Source organism: Monodelphis domestica, chromosome 1, assembly GCF_027887165.1.
Source record: "Monodelphis domestica isolate mMonDom1 chromosome 1, mMonDom1.pri, whole genome shotgun sequence".
Lineage (NCBI taxonomy): Eukaryota > Metazoa > Chordata > Mammalia > Didelphimorphia > Didelphidae > Monodelphis > Monodelphis domestica.
Genome location: NC_077227.1, coordinates 11199272 through 11218059, shown reverse-complemented (window position 1 = coordinate 11218059; position 18788 = coordinate 11199272). Strand labels below are relative to the sequence as shown.

Here is an 18788-nt window from a genome sequence, read left to right as displayed (position 1 = left end):
TCCTTTCTGCCAGGGAGGAACTGAAGCGCTGCCTCGAAAGCACTTTCTGTTTGAGGGCACCCCGACGTCCAGAAGTCCTGGGTCCAAGGCCAGCTTTGGCTTCCTGCTGACTGTACGCCTGGGACCATGGGGGCGGCTCTTGGACTGCAGGCGGAGGGAAGGGCCCTGGGCTTCCTTGGACCAAGAAAAGGGCAGGTGCAGCCCTGGGGCCCTGGGCCTGTCGGGATTCAGCACACGCCCCTGGGAACTTGCTCCTCTCTCTGGAGCTCTCCCACTCCAAAGAAGGGGAGACCCGCTGCTCCAGCCCATCAGCAGCCCGGGCATCGGGCCACAGAATGCCTTTGGGCTTTTGTCTTGGTACGTTAATGCCTGGGCAGCAATCAGGGACCACAGCTGTGCCCGGGGGGCGGAAGGATGCTGAAAACAGTCCCCGGAGAGGCCTGCCCTCTTCTACGCTGCAGCCGCACGCTGTGTGTGCTCTCAACCACGCTGTGCATGTTCTGTTCCCTCCAGCAGAGACCTCGTCTCCAGAGAGAAACGTATTCCAAAACCACAGGCAGAAGCGCCCACAGAGGGCCCGTCCCGGCCGAGGTGCTCTGCTGCAGGCCCCCGACGCACGATCGACACAAGTGAACTAACCGGTGCAGGATATCATTGGACGTAAACAAGGGAACAAGCGCTCCTGGAGGGTCATGCCGCAAACTCCGAGAGGGTGAATGTAACATTCACGTGTCATCCGTTTGGCCTGACTCCTTCACTTCACTGTCTGGGGGGGCCATGAAGGGCGGGGGCCCAAGGCGGGCCCAGCATTTGTGAGGGACAGTCTTCCCTCCTGCTCAGAGGGTTTCCCAGCCTCCTCTTTCCTGGTTCTCCCCCCGAGAGTGACTCGTCCTCTTCAGTTTCCTTTGCTGCATCTTGATGGATGACACGCTCGCTCCAGGTTCCTGTCGGGGCCCTTCCCAGTCCTCTCTGCTTTCTCAGGGGCCACAGCAGCTTCCGTGGCTTTGCTCGCTGCCTCTAGGCGGGTGACCGCCTCCCTCCTCTGTAGATCCAGGCTCGGAGCGTCCAGGCCTCCTGGACGTTTAGAACTGGATGACTCATGAGCATTCCGCACTCCACAGGCCCAGAGTTCATCCTCTTCCCTGTATTTCCTCCCCTTAAACTCACTGTTCTCTGTGGCCAACGTTGCATTTCCAGCCTGGTGAGCAAAGAGAAATAGTGTTTAAGTCATTTTTAGGTGGAGGACAAGTCAGGATCTCGGAGGTCCCTGGACTCCTCTCTGCTTATTTCATGCATCTAAGAACAGCGTTGTGAGAAGAGGAACAGAGGCCTCATTCGTTGGTGCCGAGTGCCCAGGGGGCCGGGACCCCCCGGGGGGAGAACTCAGCAGAGCCGGAAGGGGGTTAGAGCTCCGTTAGGGCAACGCCTTCATTTTACAGAGGAGGGAAAGGGAGGCCAGAGATACTAACTGGCAGAACGGGGATCGGCATTCAGGCCCCGGACGCCACATGCAGCTTCATTTCTCCCCATTCTGTCTCACTTGTCTCTAAAAGTCTGCCCGGTTTTCTCACACTGATTACGTTGAGGGCGGGAGCTGTTAGTGGCGTCCAGAAGAGGGGGAGGCCCTACGAGGCACCCCCGCGCTGCTTCACAAGTGACGTGGCCCAAGCGTCCTGCCTCCCTCTTCTCTTCCCATCTCGTTTCCTTTGGCCCGTCGAGGCTTGGCGGTAACCAAGGCGAGCCACGCGAGTGTGGTTCCGTGCAGGAATGGGTCTCCAGCAAGAGCCAAAGCCCCCGTCTCATTTTCGTGAATGCGGTTTCCCTGGTGACGCCCTCCTACGTTTCAGGGAAGCACCTACTTCTGTCGGGATGTGGAGAGGCCCGCTCGAGTGGGCTAGCACCAAAGGAGCGGCCCGGGGCCGAGTAATGGGGTTAGGTCTCAAAGCGCAGAAGGCGCGCCCTTGGCTCGGGCTTCCTTTCTGGGTTTTGCCGGCGTATTTCTCAGGTGGCGCCCCACAGGCTCTCCCCGCCTTGAAGGCACTCTGGCCTGGCTCATTGTGTGCGGTGATTTTGGCCCACGCAGCACCGCGTGAACCCCGCACCAACGGCGAGTGCGAAGTGGGCTTTAGGGCGGGAGAGCTCGCTGAGGTGCCCGGGCTTCCCCCTGGCCGTGGCTTGGGCTCCGAGTACCTTCTGGACTTCGGCTTTGATCTGGCCAGGCAGAAGGCCTCTGTGAGGGGCCGGGCCAGATTCAGAGACCTGCTCCAGCCCACAGGGCACACGCCTGGCCTTCCCCCTTGACATGCGGACGCTTCCGATGTATGACGCCCTTGGAATGGAGTCGTGGGAGCAAATCTATCCGCTGTCCAGACTCCTAGAACCGCTTTGTTTCTTTCCGTGCAAGAAATCCCCACCTTGGGGTTTGCTGGCCTTCCCATGGAAGCCGAGAGTGCGGGGAGAAGTTCTGGGGCGAAAGGGTTCAAGCTGCTTACCGAGTCGTTGGCTTCTGCCGAGGAAAGCCTGGCGAAGGGCCAGCAGGGAGAACACGCGAGGCCCCAACAGGCTCTGCCCGAGGCGTCTGTTTTCGGAAGGCCGGACGGTACTCCAGGGCAGGCGGGCTGCCTTCTCACCAACCTCCCGGAGCCCCACAGACCCGGCACACAGTCACGGCATTTCAAGAGGGTCTTGTCGCAGCCAAGCGTCTCCTCTTCGCGCACCGCGGGCAGCGGCGTTGGCCCACGGCCCGGGACGCGGCAGGATGGAGCAAGACATGAAGTTGGCCAGGGCGGCCGTCGGCAAGATGGAGAAGCGCTCTCAGGGCCCCCAACCCACCAAGGGACCGAGAGTCAGTGGCACCAAAGCAGGGGAAATAAGCTGAAAAGCACCTCCCCCAGGAGGGCCGCCAAGACTCTGGCTCCAGGGAAAGACAAGCAGATCTAAGGGATTCACAGGATCGCTAGCCTGGAGAGGGAAAGACGGATGGCAGCGACCTCTGAATGCACCCCCCCCCCCCATGGCAGAGAAATCTGCCCCGGCTTCTCCGTCATCACCCTGAGAACCCGGGCCTGGAGTCGGGAGGATCTCACAGATGATCCATCGTACCAAGGAGAAAACGGAGGCTTGGGCCCACAGACACTAAGGTGGGATTTGAACCCAAGTCCTATGACTTTCCCTGATACTGTGTGGCAGCCAGGCATTTGCTTTCAAATCACCCTCAGGGTTGCCCTTTCTGAGGGATGCTGCAATTGCTCCCGACCCCCACCCGAATGACATTTGCTCAGAAGGGGCTGTGCGGTCCTGCCCGCCTCCAGGGCAGGAGTTGGGAGCTCAGCCTCTGGCCCGTCTAATCCCTCACTGCTGTGGGGTCCGCCACAGGCCCAGGAACATTGGCCTCCGGGGCCTCCGGGGCCTCCGGGGCCTCCGGGGCCTCCGGGCTTTGGGGGCTGGCCACGACGAGGCCGCAGCAGAGCCTCCTCCGCAGGGGCTGCTTCTCTGTGGGGCGCCGACGAGTCAGCACAAGGCAGGAAGAGCCCGGGACCAGCTGACGCTCGCGGGACACGTGGGGAGGGAACCGAGGCGAGGAGTTCAGGCCTTGGGGGTCCGGGAGTCGGCCGTACCTCGCAGGCCCGGGCGATGGCGGAGGCTCCTCGGAAGGACAAAAGGTCCTGCCAGTCCTTTCTGGCCCCCGAGCTTTGTTCACGCCCGCCGCTGCCCCCTCCACAGGGTGGGCCGGCAGCCGCCTTCCCAGGGCAGAAGGAGGAGGCTGCACCCGGGGCAGAAGTGGCCCGTCTGTGGACTGCCTTCAGGCTAGAGCACGGCCGCTCTTGGAGCACGCGTTGGAAAGACCTGCCTCACCCGGAGAAGGCGGGGGGGTCTCTGAGGCCCACCCTCGAATGGAGGCCGCCCCGGCACCTGCTCCATCGGGAGCAGACGCACCTTCCCAGGGGCCGAAGGACGCGAGGCCACACCGAGCCGGCCGGGCTGCAGGCTGGGGATGGTCTCCGAGTGGGCCTCTCGACGGCTCCAGACAGGCTGGGCTCCGCCGGATGTGCAGAGGGCAGCCCCCGGCCCCCGGGGGGCTCCGCCAGTCCTCTCCGTCCGCTTCGGAGGAGGCGGACACGGTCCCAGACGGAGGCCGAGTTCAGGCCGTCGCTGACACCAGACTCGGGACTGTCTCTCGGTCGATCCCTTCCTCCTCGCAGGCTCGGCGTCTTCATCTGGGGATGGCAGTTTGGAGCCTGCTTAAGGGGCGATTGGGGGGAATTTGCCTAAAGCACTGCGGGGTCAGCCCATGGACTCTAACCCGTGTCTGTGCCCACGGAATCAGGCCTCCCCGGCCATCCAGCCGAGGAGCTCCGGAGGTCGGCCTGGTGGGCCAGCGCGCTCCCTTCATAGGTGGCTCGACCATCCCTCGCTCCCCCTCCAGAGCGCCTCCCGCTGCAGCTGCGCGTGAAGACCGCCGACATCATGGCTTTATTTGGGGAAAGGGGGGACAAGGACGCCGTCAGCTGAGCGCGGTGAACCGCAGCCTGCCGAGCAGAGGCAGGATCACAAAAAGAACGCCACCGCCATTTACAGGGCACTTGACAGCGCTCCAAAGTCCTCCCTTCTCTTTGGGCCTCACAACAGCCGTGTGGCATCTCTGGGGCGGTTACTCTTATTTCTCGTCTGTAAGATAAAGGAATGGAGGCTTGCAGAAATTCACCCCGTGATCGTCATCACTTGAACCCAGGTCTTCTGACTTGCAATGAATTCATTGAGTCATTGACTCAACAAGCACTTACTCAGCACCTACCTGTGCCAGGTATTATGCAGAAGCCCTTCACGACCTCACTGTCTCTCTCGAATGGCGGCCAACCCATGGCCTGATGGAGGACGGACGAGCGGAATGCAGAGTCCTGGAATCGACTCTCACCAGAAGGGCTGAGGGCCCCGGAGAAGGAATCGCTTCGTCTCTGACACATTCTCCGTCTCAAACAGGCATCTCAGCCAGATGGGAAGCCCCTTGGCTAGCCTTGGGCTTCTGCTGCCATCTTTCTAGAAGGCAGCCTATGGATTCCCCATTCCGTCCCATCTGGGGGCTTCGCCTGCCCTGGGGTTTGCTGGCCTGAGCTCGGGACCGAAGGACGTGGTCAGCGGCTGTCCAGTCTTCTCCCCTTGAGGGTTAATGCAGACACCTGAGCCTGAACGTGTCGGCCGGCCTCTCGGCGTGCTCATGCCTCATGTCTGCGGGCATCGGCGCACGTGGCCTGTGTACTTAAAAGTGAGAACCGTGGGTGAAATGGGCACGTCCTCACTTACGTGGAAAATGCTATCCTCAGCCGTTCACTTCCCAGGTAGGGCAAGGATTGTTCTTCAGAGCATTAAACACATCCCCCCAATCATGCTGCCGGAGGGTCCAGGAATGCCTCAGGATCGTGGAAGGCCCTCCTGGTGATGGGACGTGCCCATGACAAGGCCCCTGTGGGCCCTCCTCTTGGCCTCTACGGCCACCCCTGCAGTGAATCAAGTCACGGTTACACACCTGAGCACGGTTCGACGCCCTTGGAGAAAGCTAGAGAAAAAGGGCCGGACAAGCATCTGGAGGGTCTAAACCCAGACGTAGGCTCGTTTCCCTAAAGAGAAGTCTGGGGAGCCACGTGGTCTCTGAGGATACGTGTGGCTCCAAGAATGATCACCACAAGCCAGTGAAGAAAACGCGCTCCCCATGGACGGAGATGCAGAGGGAGGGGGGAGCCGTTGGCTTGGTGGGGGCCCCAAAGAGAAAAAAGGATGGGAGGGAGCCGGGGCACGGAGGAGCAGTCTGGACCTGTCCCTTGGCTGGTGCCGGAAGCCCATGGCCTGTCAGGTGGCCTAGCAGTCCCCAGTCTGCCTTCTAGGGTGCCTTCTAGGTCCAGAGGACTCTCCCGGTTTTGGGGAAGGCGGTGCTCTATGGAGTGGAAGGCTCTGCCAGGGGGGTCCACAGAGAAGCCCGGAGGTTTCTGGGTCTACCCTAGGGGAGAAAGTCCGGTGTGTTTTTGATGAGCCGAATCGATTGTGCCCAATTGTGCCCTCCACCTAGCTCTGTCCCCAGACGGACGTGGCTGTGCCCTGACGGTCAGCCCTGGGGTGTGCTGTTACAGCTCCTGCATGGAGGAGGGGGATCATGCCAACCGTGACACCACACACCTGGGTAAGCTGTTTCCAGAAGTTCTTTTGGGAGACAGATGGAGGAAGGGCCTCCTGGAAGGTGACTGAGGAAGAGGCTGGGGGCCGTGGACTGTGGTCTGCCCCTCCATGAATAAAGGGCTCACAGAAAGGAGCCCCCAGAACTGGGCTGCCCTTTATCAGCCTGAGAGCTTGCCTGGGAACGAGGACCCTCAGAGGCACGAGACTCGGTCTAGGATTTCCAGGAGCGGATCCCGAGCGGAAAGGCAGAAGACTCGGTCCAGTTTTTGCAAGATTCCCAGGGCTGAGCTGGCCCTCGGGAGCCTCGGGTTTCACGGACAGACGACATACACGGCACCCTTGTCTTTTCCTTAGCTTCTCCTCCTCTGTCGCCGGGAGAATGAGGAGTCACCCAGGCACAGCCATGGCACTCTGTTCAGTGCCGTAGTGCTGGGCCAACAAGGAGAGGAAGCAGCGGTTCTTTCCTCAGGATCATCGCCATCCCCAAAGCTTTGTGACAAGCCGGTGATGTAGGTGCTGCTGCTCTCCCCATTTTACAGAGGAGGAGCCTGATGGCTGATCCAGGGGAGCCATACCTCTGTACCACTTCTGGGTCAATCTTGGAATCCCTGAGGCTGAGGATGCCGTATGGGCTGCTCAGATTCTCTGCACTTCCCTGGAAGCCTCTTCCCTCCACAGGGTCATGAGCATCAGCCTGAGGATGGGTCAGCTCCTGCTCCCACCTTTGCTACCATATTTGAGCAAGTCCTGGAATCCCTGACGCTAAGGACAATGTCTGGGTCAGACTGGGTCTTGCCCAGGGTCCCAGAGCTGAGATATCTGGGGCAGGATTTGAACTCAGGCCCTCCTGATGCCAGATGGAACACTTTCTGTCCCCCAGGTACCAAGGGGATTTCCTTGCTTTCATGCCTTTACTTGACTGCAGGGATCCGTTGGGCCTTTGGCTCTGGTTATGGCTTTATGGCTTCGAGCCTTTGCTGATTCCTGATCCTGGTGACTGATGACTCCTGGCCAGCTTTCAGTGTCCACTTCCTTGTCTCTGAGACTCTCCTTCCAGGCCTTCCTTCCCATTGTCTCCTCCTTGCTGTCCATCAGACATCAGCGTGGCACTGCCTGGACAACTGACAGCTGGGTACAGGCTTGCCCAGGCCACTTGTGACCAAGTGAAAGGACCCAAACGGAAGGCTGCCCGGCACTCGGAAAAACACATCTAACTGAGGTGCACCCAGCAGCTTGCAAGTCACTGGAAACAGTTATCACGTGGGTCCCTTGCCCTGGCGAGAGGGGGGACAGGAGAGAGCAGGGAGCGCCCCCTCTGCCCACCCGTATTTCTCTTTGAGACAAAGCATTGGCGGAGTTCTCCTCTCCCCTACGGAGGCTTCACAAACTGCCCGCTGGTGTCCCACCAACCCAAGTGGGCAGGCCAAGGGGAGTTTTAAGCGATAAGAGAAACCACCTTGCCAGCCAGGGACAGCCTGACCAAGCTAGGCTGATGAAACCAGCCCCGCTTGCCGACCTCGCCTGGAATGAAGGGAACTGAATCACGCTCAATCTAGGGACATCACCGATTAGTCTGGCCTGGAATGCATCAGTCCAGCTCTTCCCAGTGTGCCATTCTCACTGTGACCCTTCTCACAAAAGAATCCTACAGACCCTTCCCCCACCCTGAAAAGGAAACAAACATCTCTGGTGGATTCGCTTGAACCCCCTTCTTTGCCGGGTGAAGCCACATTCCCTGGTTCCAGAAGCCCGTGGAGGGAACAAGTCAGCGCAGCGGCAGGGAGAAAACCAGAACCTGAGAGACCCGGAACAGTCCAGGCAGTCACGTTTAAGCAGCCGGACGTGGCTGTTTCCGGCAAGAGAATATTTTGATGTTTCTGATGTTCTGACACCATTTTCATGAACTCGAGTCATGCAGACCGGCTAGGAATGACTTCTGGGAGACGTTCTGGAGAATGTGAAGGTGCCCTGACGTTCTCTCCGACCCCCAGCCGCTGCTGACCCTGTGCTGAAGAGAAAGAGGAACCACTGACCTGTGTCTCGCTTCCTGTTGTCGATGGAGAGGAAGCGCACGCAGGGGTTGCTGGGGAGGTACTGCGCGGCCCAGGGGACGTCGATCTGCGTGCCAGTGTCATAGAAGAGGCCCAAAGCGAAGCGGCAGGAATAGCGCACGGACGTCAGTTGTTGCTTCTGACTTTCACTAATCACTGCGGGGAAGAAAAGGGAAAAAGCATTGTCCTGTCCGTCTGTCCAGCTTAAAATCCCACACCACAGACCCCAAGATGAGTCCCTGCCGAGGTTTCCACGCTCTTGGTCTCACGGTGAATACAGAAAAGGAGCATTAAGATGGAGTCCTCTAGGTTCTTTTTCACATTTTACTCAGAAACCTTAGAGATGCTCAGCAGATTAGCAGATAAATGCATCGACTGTCAAATCGTAATGTCTAAGTTGGCATTCAAGGCCCCTCATGACAGACCCAGCCTTAGGCCGAATGCCTGGTCCATGCACAAGGCACCTGATTCCCTACTTCTGTATCCTAACTTATAAGGACTCTTCCACAAGAATTCCCTCCCTCATCTCTGGCTACTAAAATTTGAGCCAGTGAGGCAAGCCGAACTTGGGCATTAATCACTTGAGGTTAGCATTATTTCCTGGAAAACAGTCCTAAATGGGGAGTCAGAGAACCCAGCACTGACATTTACGATTTGGGTGACCACTAGGGACCTCGGTTTCCTCATCTGTCAAATGAAGTTTTGGGCTAGATCGTCTCCCGGGTCTCCCAAGGGTCCCTGGCTTCTGGGGCCTTTTCTCTCAAATTCTCCGTGTGCATTTTGTCTTTTCCTCTAGGAGCATATACGGTTGTAAATGCCCAAGGGGCAAGGATGACTTGTTTTTGTCTTTGGAGCACAGCGGGCACGTAGTCAGTGTTTGCTGACTGGCTGATGGTCCGTGACGTGAGGATCCGATGCTTACTCTGTCCCTCCCCTTCTCCAGGGTCAGGGTGGGCACATCCGGCCTGCCTCTTCCACAGGCTTCTTACATTTCAAAACACAGTTTTAGGGCGGGGAAATTCTATTTCATATGCTTGAATGAAGGGAAATACAGTGCATCGCCTTTAAACACGTAAGCCCCATTGTTGGCTTCAAGGCTGAGCAAAGGGGCAGCTCCGTCTGGCCGGCTGCAGCTTGTGAGCCGCTCAGCAGTCTACAGACCGGGCGCACGAACGAGGCCCGCCTCTCCCTGCACTCTGCCGAGCTCTCGGAGGTCTCCGAAGCCAAAGGCTCTTCGGGCCGTCTGTGGCCTCCGTGGCGCCGAGCCGAGAGCGCCTTGTGTTGGGCAGGCAGGAGATCGTAAGTGACCTGGACGAGCAGGGCCGGGCGGGCCTTTGACGTTGTCCGTGCGGCCCCTGAGGACGGTGCGGGCATGAGGATCCGGAGGGGCGAGCGGCAGGACAGACTGACTGGTCCCGGGAAGCCCGTTGGGCCCAGATCACTCTCAGCGCTGAGAGGGCCCCGAGGGGCGAGCGGCAGGACAGACTGACTTGTCCCGGGAAGCCCGTTGGGCCCAGATCACTCTTGGTGCTGAGCGGGCCCCGAGGGGCGAGCGGCAGGACAGACTGACTTGTCCCGGGAAGCCCGTTGGGCCCAGATCACTCTCGGTGCTGAGCGGGCCCCGAGGGGCGAGCGGCAGGACAGACTGACTTGTCCCGGGAAGCCCGTTGGGCCCAGATCACTCTCAGCGCTGAGAGGGCCCCGAGGGGCGAGCGGCAGGACAGACTGACTTGTCCCGGGAAGCCCGTTGGGCCCAGATCACTCTTGGTGCTGAGCGGGCCCTGAGGGGCGAGCGGCAGGACAGACTGACTTGTCCCGGGAAGCCCGTTGGGCCCAGATCACTTCTGGCGCTGAGAGGGCCCCGAGGGACGAGCGGCAGGACAGACTGACTTGTCCCGGGAAGCCCGTTGGGCCCAGATCACTCTTGGTGCTGAGAGGGCCCCGAGGGGCGAGCGGCAGGACAGACTGACTTGTCCCGGGAAGCCCGTTGAGCCCAGATCACTCTCGGTGCTGAGAGGGCCCGGAGGTCCCGGAGGGGCGAGTGGCAGGACAGACTGACTCGTCCCGGGAAGCCCGTTGGGCCCAGATCACTCTCGGCGCTGAGAGGTCCCCGAGGGGCGAGCGGCAGGACAGACTGACTTGTCCCGGGAAGCCCGTTGGGCCCAGATCACTCTTGGTGCTGAGAGGGCCCCGAGGGGCGAGCGGCAGGACAGACTGACTTGTCCCGGGAAGCCCGTTGAGCCCAGATCACTCTCGGTGCTGAGAGGGCCCGGAGGTCCCGGAGGGGCGAGTGGCAGGACAGACTGACTCGTCCCGGGAAGCCCGTTGGGCCCAGATCACTCTCGGCGCTGAGAGGTCCCCGAGGGGCGAGCGGCAGGACAGACTGACTTGTCCCGGGAAGCCCGTTGGGCCCAGATCACTCTCGGTGCTGAGAGGGCCCGGAGGTCCCGGAGGGGCGAGTGGCAGGACAGACTGACTCGTCCCGGGAAGCCCGTTGGGCCCAGATCACTCTCGGCGCTGAGAGGGCCCGGAGGGGCGAGCGGCAGGACAGACTGACTTGTCCCGGGAAGCCCGTGGGGCCCAGATCACTCTCGGCGCTGAGAGGGCCCGGAGGGGCGAGCGGCAGGACAGACTGACTCGTCCCGGGAAGCCCGTTGGGCCCAGATCACTCTCGGTGCTGAGAGGGCCCCGAGGGGCGAGCGGCAGGACAGACTGACTGGTCCCGGGAAGCCTGTTGGGCCCAGATCACTCTCGGTGCTGAGAGGGCCCGGAGGGGCGAGCGGCAGGACAGACTGACTTGTCCCGGGAAGCCCGTTGGGCCCAGATCACTGTCGGTGCTGAGAGGGCCCCGAGGGGCGAGCGGCAGGACAGACTGACTTGTCCCGGGAAGCCCGTTGGGCCCAGATCACTGTCGGTGCTGAGAGCGCCCGGAGGGGCAAGCGGCAGGACAGACTGACTTGTCCCGGGAAGCCCGTTGGGCCCAGATCACTGTCGGTGCTGAGAGTGCCCGGAGGGGCAAGCGGCAGGACAGACTGACTTGTCCCGGGAAGCCCGTTGGGCCCAGATCACTGTCGGTGCTGAGAGCGCCCGGAGGGGCGAGCGGCAGGACAGACTGACTCGTCCCGGGAAGCCCGTTGGGCCCAGATCACTGTCGGTGCTGAGAGTGCCCGGAGGGGCAAGCGGCAGGACAGACTGACTTGTCCCGGGAAGCCCGTTGGGCCCAGATCACTCTCGGCGCTGAGAGGGCCCCGAGGGGCGAGCGGCAAGACAGACTGACTCGTCCCGGGAAGCCCGCTGGGCCCAGATCACTCTCGGTGCTGAGAGGGCCCGGAGGTCCCCGAGGGGCGAGCGGCAGGACAGACTGACTCGTCCCGGGAAGCCCGTGGGGCCCAGATCACTCTCGGCGCTGAGAGGCCAATGCCAGGCGTTGGAAGGTTCCGCTCTCACAGACTGGCGATGTTGACTCTGAAGGCACGGAGAGCCCTTGGAGGCCCGAACATTGATGCCCTCCACATAAATGTGTGAATATCTGCATTTAGAGAGATTCCCCAGAGACATGAGGACCCATGGAGTCAGAGGGAGCTTGGAGGTCACTGGGTCTAACCACGTCCTAGAGGCCCCACGGAGTTCTGTGACTTGTCCCAGGTCTTGCTGTGAGCCCTGTTAAAGCAGCGCTTTGGCCTCGGTCCTCCTGCCCAGCATCTTTCCTGTCATTCCCTCCTTCCTGCTGGCAGCAAGTGAAGAGGCCCCACGCAGGGCGATCTGACCCACCGTCCTGCGGGCAGACAGCTTTGCCAGACGAAGGCGGGGATGGCGAGGGCTCTAGCGAAGGTCTCCGTCGGCCTCATGAAGTGTTTCTCACAGAGTTCTTCCCTCGTTCCGTTCCATTTTAAACGTGCTGTTTGGTGCGACGATGTGGCCGTGTTCCCACGTTTGTGGGGAGCAGAATGGACGGGGCGAGAGCCGGCCTGCGCTTCGTTAGGCTTTAGGTGACGGTTTGGATGCAGGTTTTGTTCCCGAAGGAGACTCCAGATGGAGGAGCATCCCGCAGCGGCACCGCTACAGGAAGCTCCTCTCAGGCAGGGCCCCGACCCCAGGGACTCACTCATCAGACCGCAGAGGAGGACGCTAGAGCATCGGATGCCCAGGGAAGAGAGGCCTTCCGGGAGCGCCACGCAGAACGTGGACGTGGTGGCGAGGCAACAAGCGAACCATCCCACAGAGGCAGCCACGGGAAAACGGACTCTCGGCGGCCTCGCAACTCCGCGGAGGGCTGGTAAGCTCCCTATAAAAGTCAAACCAACCCCAACACGGACACACAGCGAGCTTTTAGGTTCCATCTGCCTGTTAGCTTTTTATCGACTGTGTTCTTAAGTCTCGTCAATGGACAAAATAGAAATCAGACCCGGATTCATGAAGTGAACATTTAACAACTGGCTCTTGAAACCGGTTCAAGCTGGGTCCGACATATTCCTGACCAAGGAGTCAAATGGAAATGCCCTCAGGGCACACAATCGGGTTTAACTCTGAATGCTTGCTGTCCCCACCAGTTTTGCTTGAAAGCCAGAATTTGAATACAATCACAACATAAATCCCAACAAGATGGCGTCAGGGTATAAATCTGGTGTGCGGTGATGGATGTCCATGACCTTGTTTAAACGGAGTCTCCGCAGGGAAAACGAGGAAATAATGGACAACTTCTCTTCAATGCCAGTAATGAGAACACCACCGCGGACATCCCCAGCCTTCCAAAACCTCGAGAGAAAACCCAGTATTTTAGTAGGGAGGAAGGACGCGGTTACTAAATGGCAGAGGCCGCTTGTTGGTCAAATACAAGGGATGCTCTTCACTTTCCAGATGAGAAAGGGCCTGGAGTTCCAATCTGACTTCACAATGATCTTGGGCAAGTTACTTAACCCTGTGTGCCTCAGTTGCCTCATCTGTAAAATGAGCCAGAGAAGGGAAGAGCAAACCACTCCAGTATCTTTGCCATGAAAACCCCAAAGCGGGTCAAAGGGAGGAAAGCCCTCTGTATAGGGATGTGGATAGCAAAGCAAAAATGAAAATAGTTCCTGCCCTCAAGGAGTTTCTGTTCTTCTGAGAAGGAACAACCTGTACACAGATCACAGCCCCACCCATGTAAATATACTTTGTCAGTGGGCTAGATCAGGACAAGCCTCTTTTAGGAGGAGGGTCTTCAACTGAAACTTGAAGTGAATGAAGGATTCAAACAGGTAGAAGGGAGAGGGAGAGCATTCCCAGAGCAGAGCATAGTGGGTCTACAAGGAATAATAAAGAGATTAATTTGGCTGGAATATGGAATGTGTTAAATTTATGGTTGGACTGACTATATTTAATTGGTCGCTAGGGATTTAATGACTAAATCCCCAAAATGAATGACTAAAGTCAGAATGGAATTTATGGTAGCTTATTTTACAATAGAGGGAAAATATTAAGGAAGAGAGAGAGCGAGCTGGGGCTTCCTCTGAGCCAGGTAGGAAATTCAAAGGCCCCAGCCAGGGGAAAGGAGTCTTGAGACAATGGGCCTTTTCCAGAGGTTTACGCCTCCAGAAAGGCCAAGGAAAGGAAGTCGGCCTTTACACTCACCACGCGTCAGTTCAATCAGCAGATTCTTTTATCAGCCTCAACTCTAGTAGAACTGCTTCTTACCGGAGGCTCCACTCCAAGAGTGTCGCTTTCAAACTCCCAGAAGAACCTCGTTCAGGCTCTTGTCTCTTTCTTTTAAAGATCTTTTTTCTTGAGTCACTTCCCCTAATTCCACATCTACCAATCACAGCTGACACTCTGCTCTAGGACTGCCCAGAAGGCAGTCAATTCTAATTCGTTACCCACTATCACCCACGTGGGTCACAGACCTCCCACTTCATGATTAAGTGGGATATTTACACCTTTGGTGATCAGATCTAACATGGGCAGATCTTCCCACTCAACTTTAAGTCCTGGGCTTACATTTTTGGGGATTAAATCTAAAAAATAGATGGGATTACAATTTAATCTTCACAATTAAGGAAGAGCTAAGTACCTTTATTGTTCCAATCAGGGGAGAGCCAAATCCAATCTTCACATGCCCAAGGAGTCATGTGAAATCAGCCTGCCTAGGTTGGGTGGATCCAGATTGGGATGTTACATATCAAGTAGAGGAATGTGTATTTTATCCTCAGGGAAATAGGAGCCAGTGAATCTTCTTAGACAAGGGAATTGTAATAAGTGAAAATTAATATATCTACCCAGTTATTAATTTTATAAAGTTTCAGCACAGAATGACTCAGGCACATTGATGTTTTAGGAACCTCAATCAGGCAGCTGGGTGGAGAATGCATTGGAGCAGCTGGACCATTTAGCAGAGGATGAGAATCTGGACAAAGGGGAGGGCCATGGGAGAAGAGACCAGGGGAGGGACATGAATATCAGGGAGGTGGAAGGACAGACTTTATGACAACTGAGTGGCAGGTTGGCAGAGGAGGGGCAGTGAAGACCACAGACAGGTTGGGGATAACAACAAGGCTATGACCAGAGTGGCTGGAAGGAAGGTGAAGTGACCCAATCAGGGAGCTGTCTGTGAAACCCTGAGAGACGGAGCCTTTCAGTAGTTGACCGACTGTCAAGTTGAAAGGGTTAGAGAATGGAAGAAGCTTAGGGTAAGCGGCTGATTTCCTCTGCCAGCCTCTCCCAGTGCCTCCTCTAGGATCAAATCAATAGCCTTCTATTGGACACTTCAAGGTTGCCATCACCCACCCAAGGGATTTTTCTAAACTCTTTTCTCCTTTCTGTTCATTTTTCTCTGTCAGCCTCAGTCTTAGGTCTGAACTTGGTGGTCCACTTGGGCCTCTGCACTAGCTAGTTTGTGCCTGGCATCTTTTCTTTCCTCCCTCTTGCTCTTGGAATCTCCAGTTTCCTTTTAAAAGTGTCATCTTTCATAGAAGGCAAGTGATCAGAAAACTGATGACTATTGATAGCTTTTGGTTTTTTATTACCTACATTTCTTTTTGTATCTCTTCCCTTCCCCCATCCAGACAACCATTCATTACACTAAAATTTTTAAAAAGAAAGAAAAAAAAATTCAGCAAAACCAATCAGCACACAGAAAAACATCTGATGATCTATGTGATGTTCTGTTTGCATGATTCCTGCAAAGGAGAAAGGGAAAGTGTCTTCTCACATTTCTTCAAACTAAGCAAGTTCTAAAAGAACCTTCAGTTGTTTCCCCTTCATTTACATCGTAGCAGTCAGTCTTGTTAACGTCCTCTCTGATCTGTCTATTTCACTCTGCATCAGTTTATGCAAATCTTCGGAGGCTTCTTTGTATCCACTGTATCAACCATGGCTTCCGGCACACTGACCTGCCACTACATTTATTGACCACAACTTGTTTAGCCATCTGCCTCCTGCCCCCATGAGCATTTACTTTGTTTCTAGTCCTTTGCTAAGAAAACTTGTGCAACTGTAACTGTTTCACTGTGTGTGGGTACTTTGTTTTGGGCAGGAGGGCACATTGGGTAAAGCGTACAGTAGTCACTTAACCTGTGTGGTTTGCTGGATCCTCCCAGCTGCTTGTCTTTCTTTCCCAAACTACTCTGTATCTAAAATTCGGTATCAGCTCGGCATATACTTCTATGTGTACATGTTTTCTCTCCCTGTCAATGTTAGCTTCTTGAGGGCTTGGGGCTGTTTGCCTTTTCTTTATATCCTCAGTGCTTAGAACAGCCCCTGACTGATAAACACTTGTGGGCTGGAAGAGACAGCGGTGTTCCAGGGAACTTTTAGGCAGCCAGAAAGCCTACCAGGGCTGGTCTTCTTCCCTGGAAACTGACTCTGGGTAGGAACCCAGGCCAGGTGTTACAGACAAAAGACTGGTTCCTACCCAGCGTAAGAGGGTCAGATCCCTATAGGTGTGAGAAGGCTGGAGACACATATCCTTGGGAGATGTATGATAAAGTAGAAGAGGGAAGAGTCAAAGAGGGGGGAAACTAGACACAAGACCATCACCAAAAGGGAAGGACTGGAAGATGAAAAGTTCTAATAAAGTTGAAGTTAGAGAATCAAGAACAAATATGGCCAGCAGCAAAGTGTCTCAGTGAATTGAAAGTCAGGCCTAGAGATGACAGGTCCTGGGTTCAAATCTGGACTTAGATACTTTCTGGCTTTGTGACTGTGGGAAAGTCACTTAACCCCATTGCTTAGCCCTTACCATTCTTCTGCCTTGGAGTCAATACACAGTATTGAATCTAAGATGGAAGGGAAGGTTTTTTTTTTTAAAGAATAAATATGATCCTTAAAAATAAAGGAGGCATTTAAGGCACCCCGGAAAGGGGAACCCCCCAAAAACCACCCCAACAAATAACAAATATCAGACTGGAGATGAGCAGAGTGTTCCATTTGCAAATACTTCAACCCAAGAAAGGTCTGGAAAGGACAATAAAAGTGGATTAAAGGGAAACATCCCGGACCCAAGAATCCCATAAGTTGAGAGTGTGGTGGGCCTGAGTTTTATTGATGGGACAAAGCCTCATCTTGATGAGATTACAGACCAGGCTTAATTGGTAAGCACTGATACCCCAGAGATTTTGGTACTCCTGAGCCAAAGATAAAGGGACCCCAGAGGCTCTAGTCCAACTCTCTTACTTTACAGATGAGGAAACTGAGGTCCAGAGAGAGGAAGTTGAATGCTAAACAACAGGGACAGGATCTTGACCCAGGGTGCCAGGGCCAGGGCTCTTCCCCCTATGCCACCCTGCCTGTTGTCAATGGTCCCTGACAGCTCTGGGTGACAAAAGTCAACTCATGACTGTTTAGGGTCAACTTTGAGTTCAGTTCTGCGGTAGAACTTCACTTTCTTTTCAGCCTGAGACACTCAACAGAACTCGAGGGCTGGACAGCAGACAGGGAAGGGTTACACTCTAGGGTCCCCGCTGGCTCAAATCCTGGGGCCTTTGGGTGTTGGGGACCTGGTCCCTTTGTCATGCAGTGTGTGGGCTACCTCTGGGAGGCTCCCCAGCATGGAGGGAAGTGCCTTGTTTAGACACTACCTAAGTTTTTCCCAGACGGGTGGGTGTGCGCCCTCATTCTTTCCATAGGTAAAGGGCTGAATTTGTCCCGATGAAAGCTCATAAATGGGATAATTGCTACATATGGTCTCGGCCTATAGGAAATGTGAGCGAATGTGGGCGCCTTTTTATGGCACTTTTTGTGAGGGAGCCCACCCAGCTTTATTATGGCTACGCCATCGGCGGGAGCTCTGTCATGCTCAATTCGGCCCTCAGTGCCTGCTAACCCGCTCCTTGGCTCCTCAGGGAAGCGGCCACTCGTGTTGCTGTGCAGGGCTTCCAGGAACTTGGCCAATGAGGGTTCTAATCCAAAGCCTCTGCAGCCTGAGAAAAGCGAGAAGGTGGCCTTGGCGAGGCCCTGGAGCTCAGTGAGATCACAAGGAAGTGGGAGATGCCAGAGATGGAAAGCCAGTTCGCCCACCGCCTCCTCTCTTTTTACCTCACAAGAGTGCCTACAGTCTTCAGCCAGGGCCAAACCACAGGCCCTGGAAATGAAAGCAAAGGCTCTGGTCCGGCAAGAGGCTGGAAAGTACAGCCTCTGCACTGGCCTTCTTGCCTCTCCCACGCAGTTGGCTTTGACTGGTCCTCGGCCTCCCTGAAGCCGCTTGTCCTGTCCTGCCCTCTTCTTTTCCCCAGGCCCACTGACCATCATGCATCTGGCCGTACCGGCGATGCCCTCTTCTGCACACTCTCCAGCCTATCAGCTTCATTCCCTTTCCCGTCTCCGTGGCACGGTTTGCTCTCCAGACCAGGGGGCTCAGCCTTGGCTATTCTTCCTCATTTGCAGCCCTGGTGTCGGATTCCGAAGTTCTGACCTTGGCTTGATGTTTCATGATATATCCAAAAAAGTCTAGATTGTGCCTTTCTCACCTCATACCACATCTGATTCACTGACGACAGACATCTAGGATCTGGCTTCTGTTTTTAAATCCTTGCCTTCCATCTTAGAATCAATATTGTGGATGGCTTCCAAGACAGAAGAGTGGTCAGGGCTAGGCAGTAGGAGTCAAGTGACTTGCCCAGGGTCACACAGCTGGGAAGTGTCTGAGACCAGATTGGAACCCAGGACCTCCTTCTCCAGGCCTGGCTCTCTGTCCACTGAGCCATCTAGCTGTCCCCAAGTTCCTAATTCTTGTATTTAGAATCTTTCCTCTGCTTCTGGGGCATTTGCTATCCCAATCAACAAGAATCTGTAGCTCTAAAAGTTTTATTTTGGTCAGTTCAAGTCAAGAAGCATTTATTAAACCTTCAAGCATTGGACTAAGGGCTGGGGATACATGGAAAGGCAAAACTGGTACCTGCCCAGAAGGCACTCAAAAAAAATGATGCAAAATCACCAGTTTGGAATCCTTGTTTTAGCTTTTTTTCGCCAGGGCAAAGTCACCCATCAAATCAATGAATTCTACCCATCTGCTAATAATAAATTCTACCCTGCTGGAAGGCCCAAGTCAGAAGGGGTCCTCTGTAGTGCCTTCCCTGGCCTGCCTCTTTAGGGGGCTCCCCT

The 18788-nt window shown here is 56.0% G+C and overlaps 1 protein-coding gene across 2 annotated transcripts in view; it reads right to left on the bottom strand.

The window, feature by feature from the left end:
- RNLS (renalase, FAD dependent amine oxidase) overlaps positions 1-18788 on the bottom strand; it is a 234822-nt gene that overhangs the window by 20566 nt on the left and 195468 nt on the right. The window contains exon 5 of one of the 2 annotated variants that reach the window (XM_001363159.4): positions 8202-8375. The exons of the other annotated variant lie outside the window; for it this stretch is intronic. Coding sequence (XP_001363196.2) covers positions 8202-8375 — 174 coding nt within the window. The remainder of the gene's footprint in view (positions 1-8201; positions 8376-18788) is intronic. 2 annotated transcript variants of the gene reach the window in all.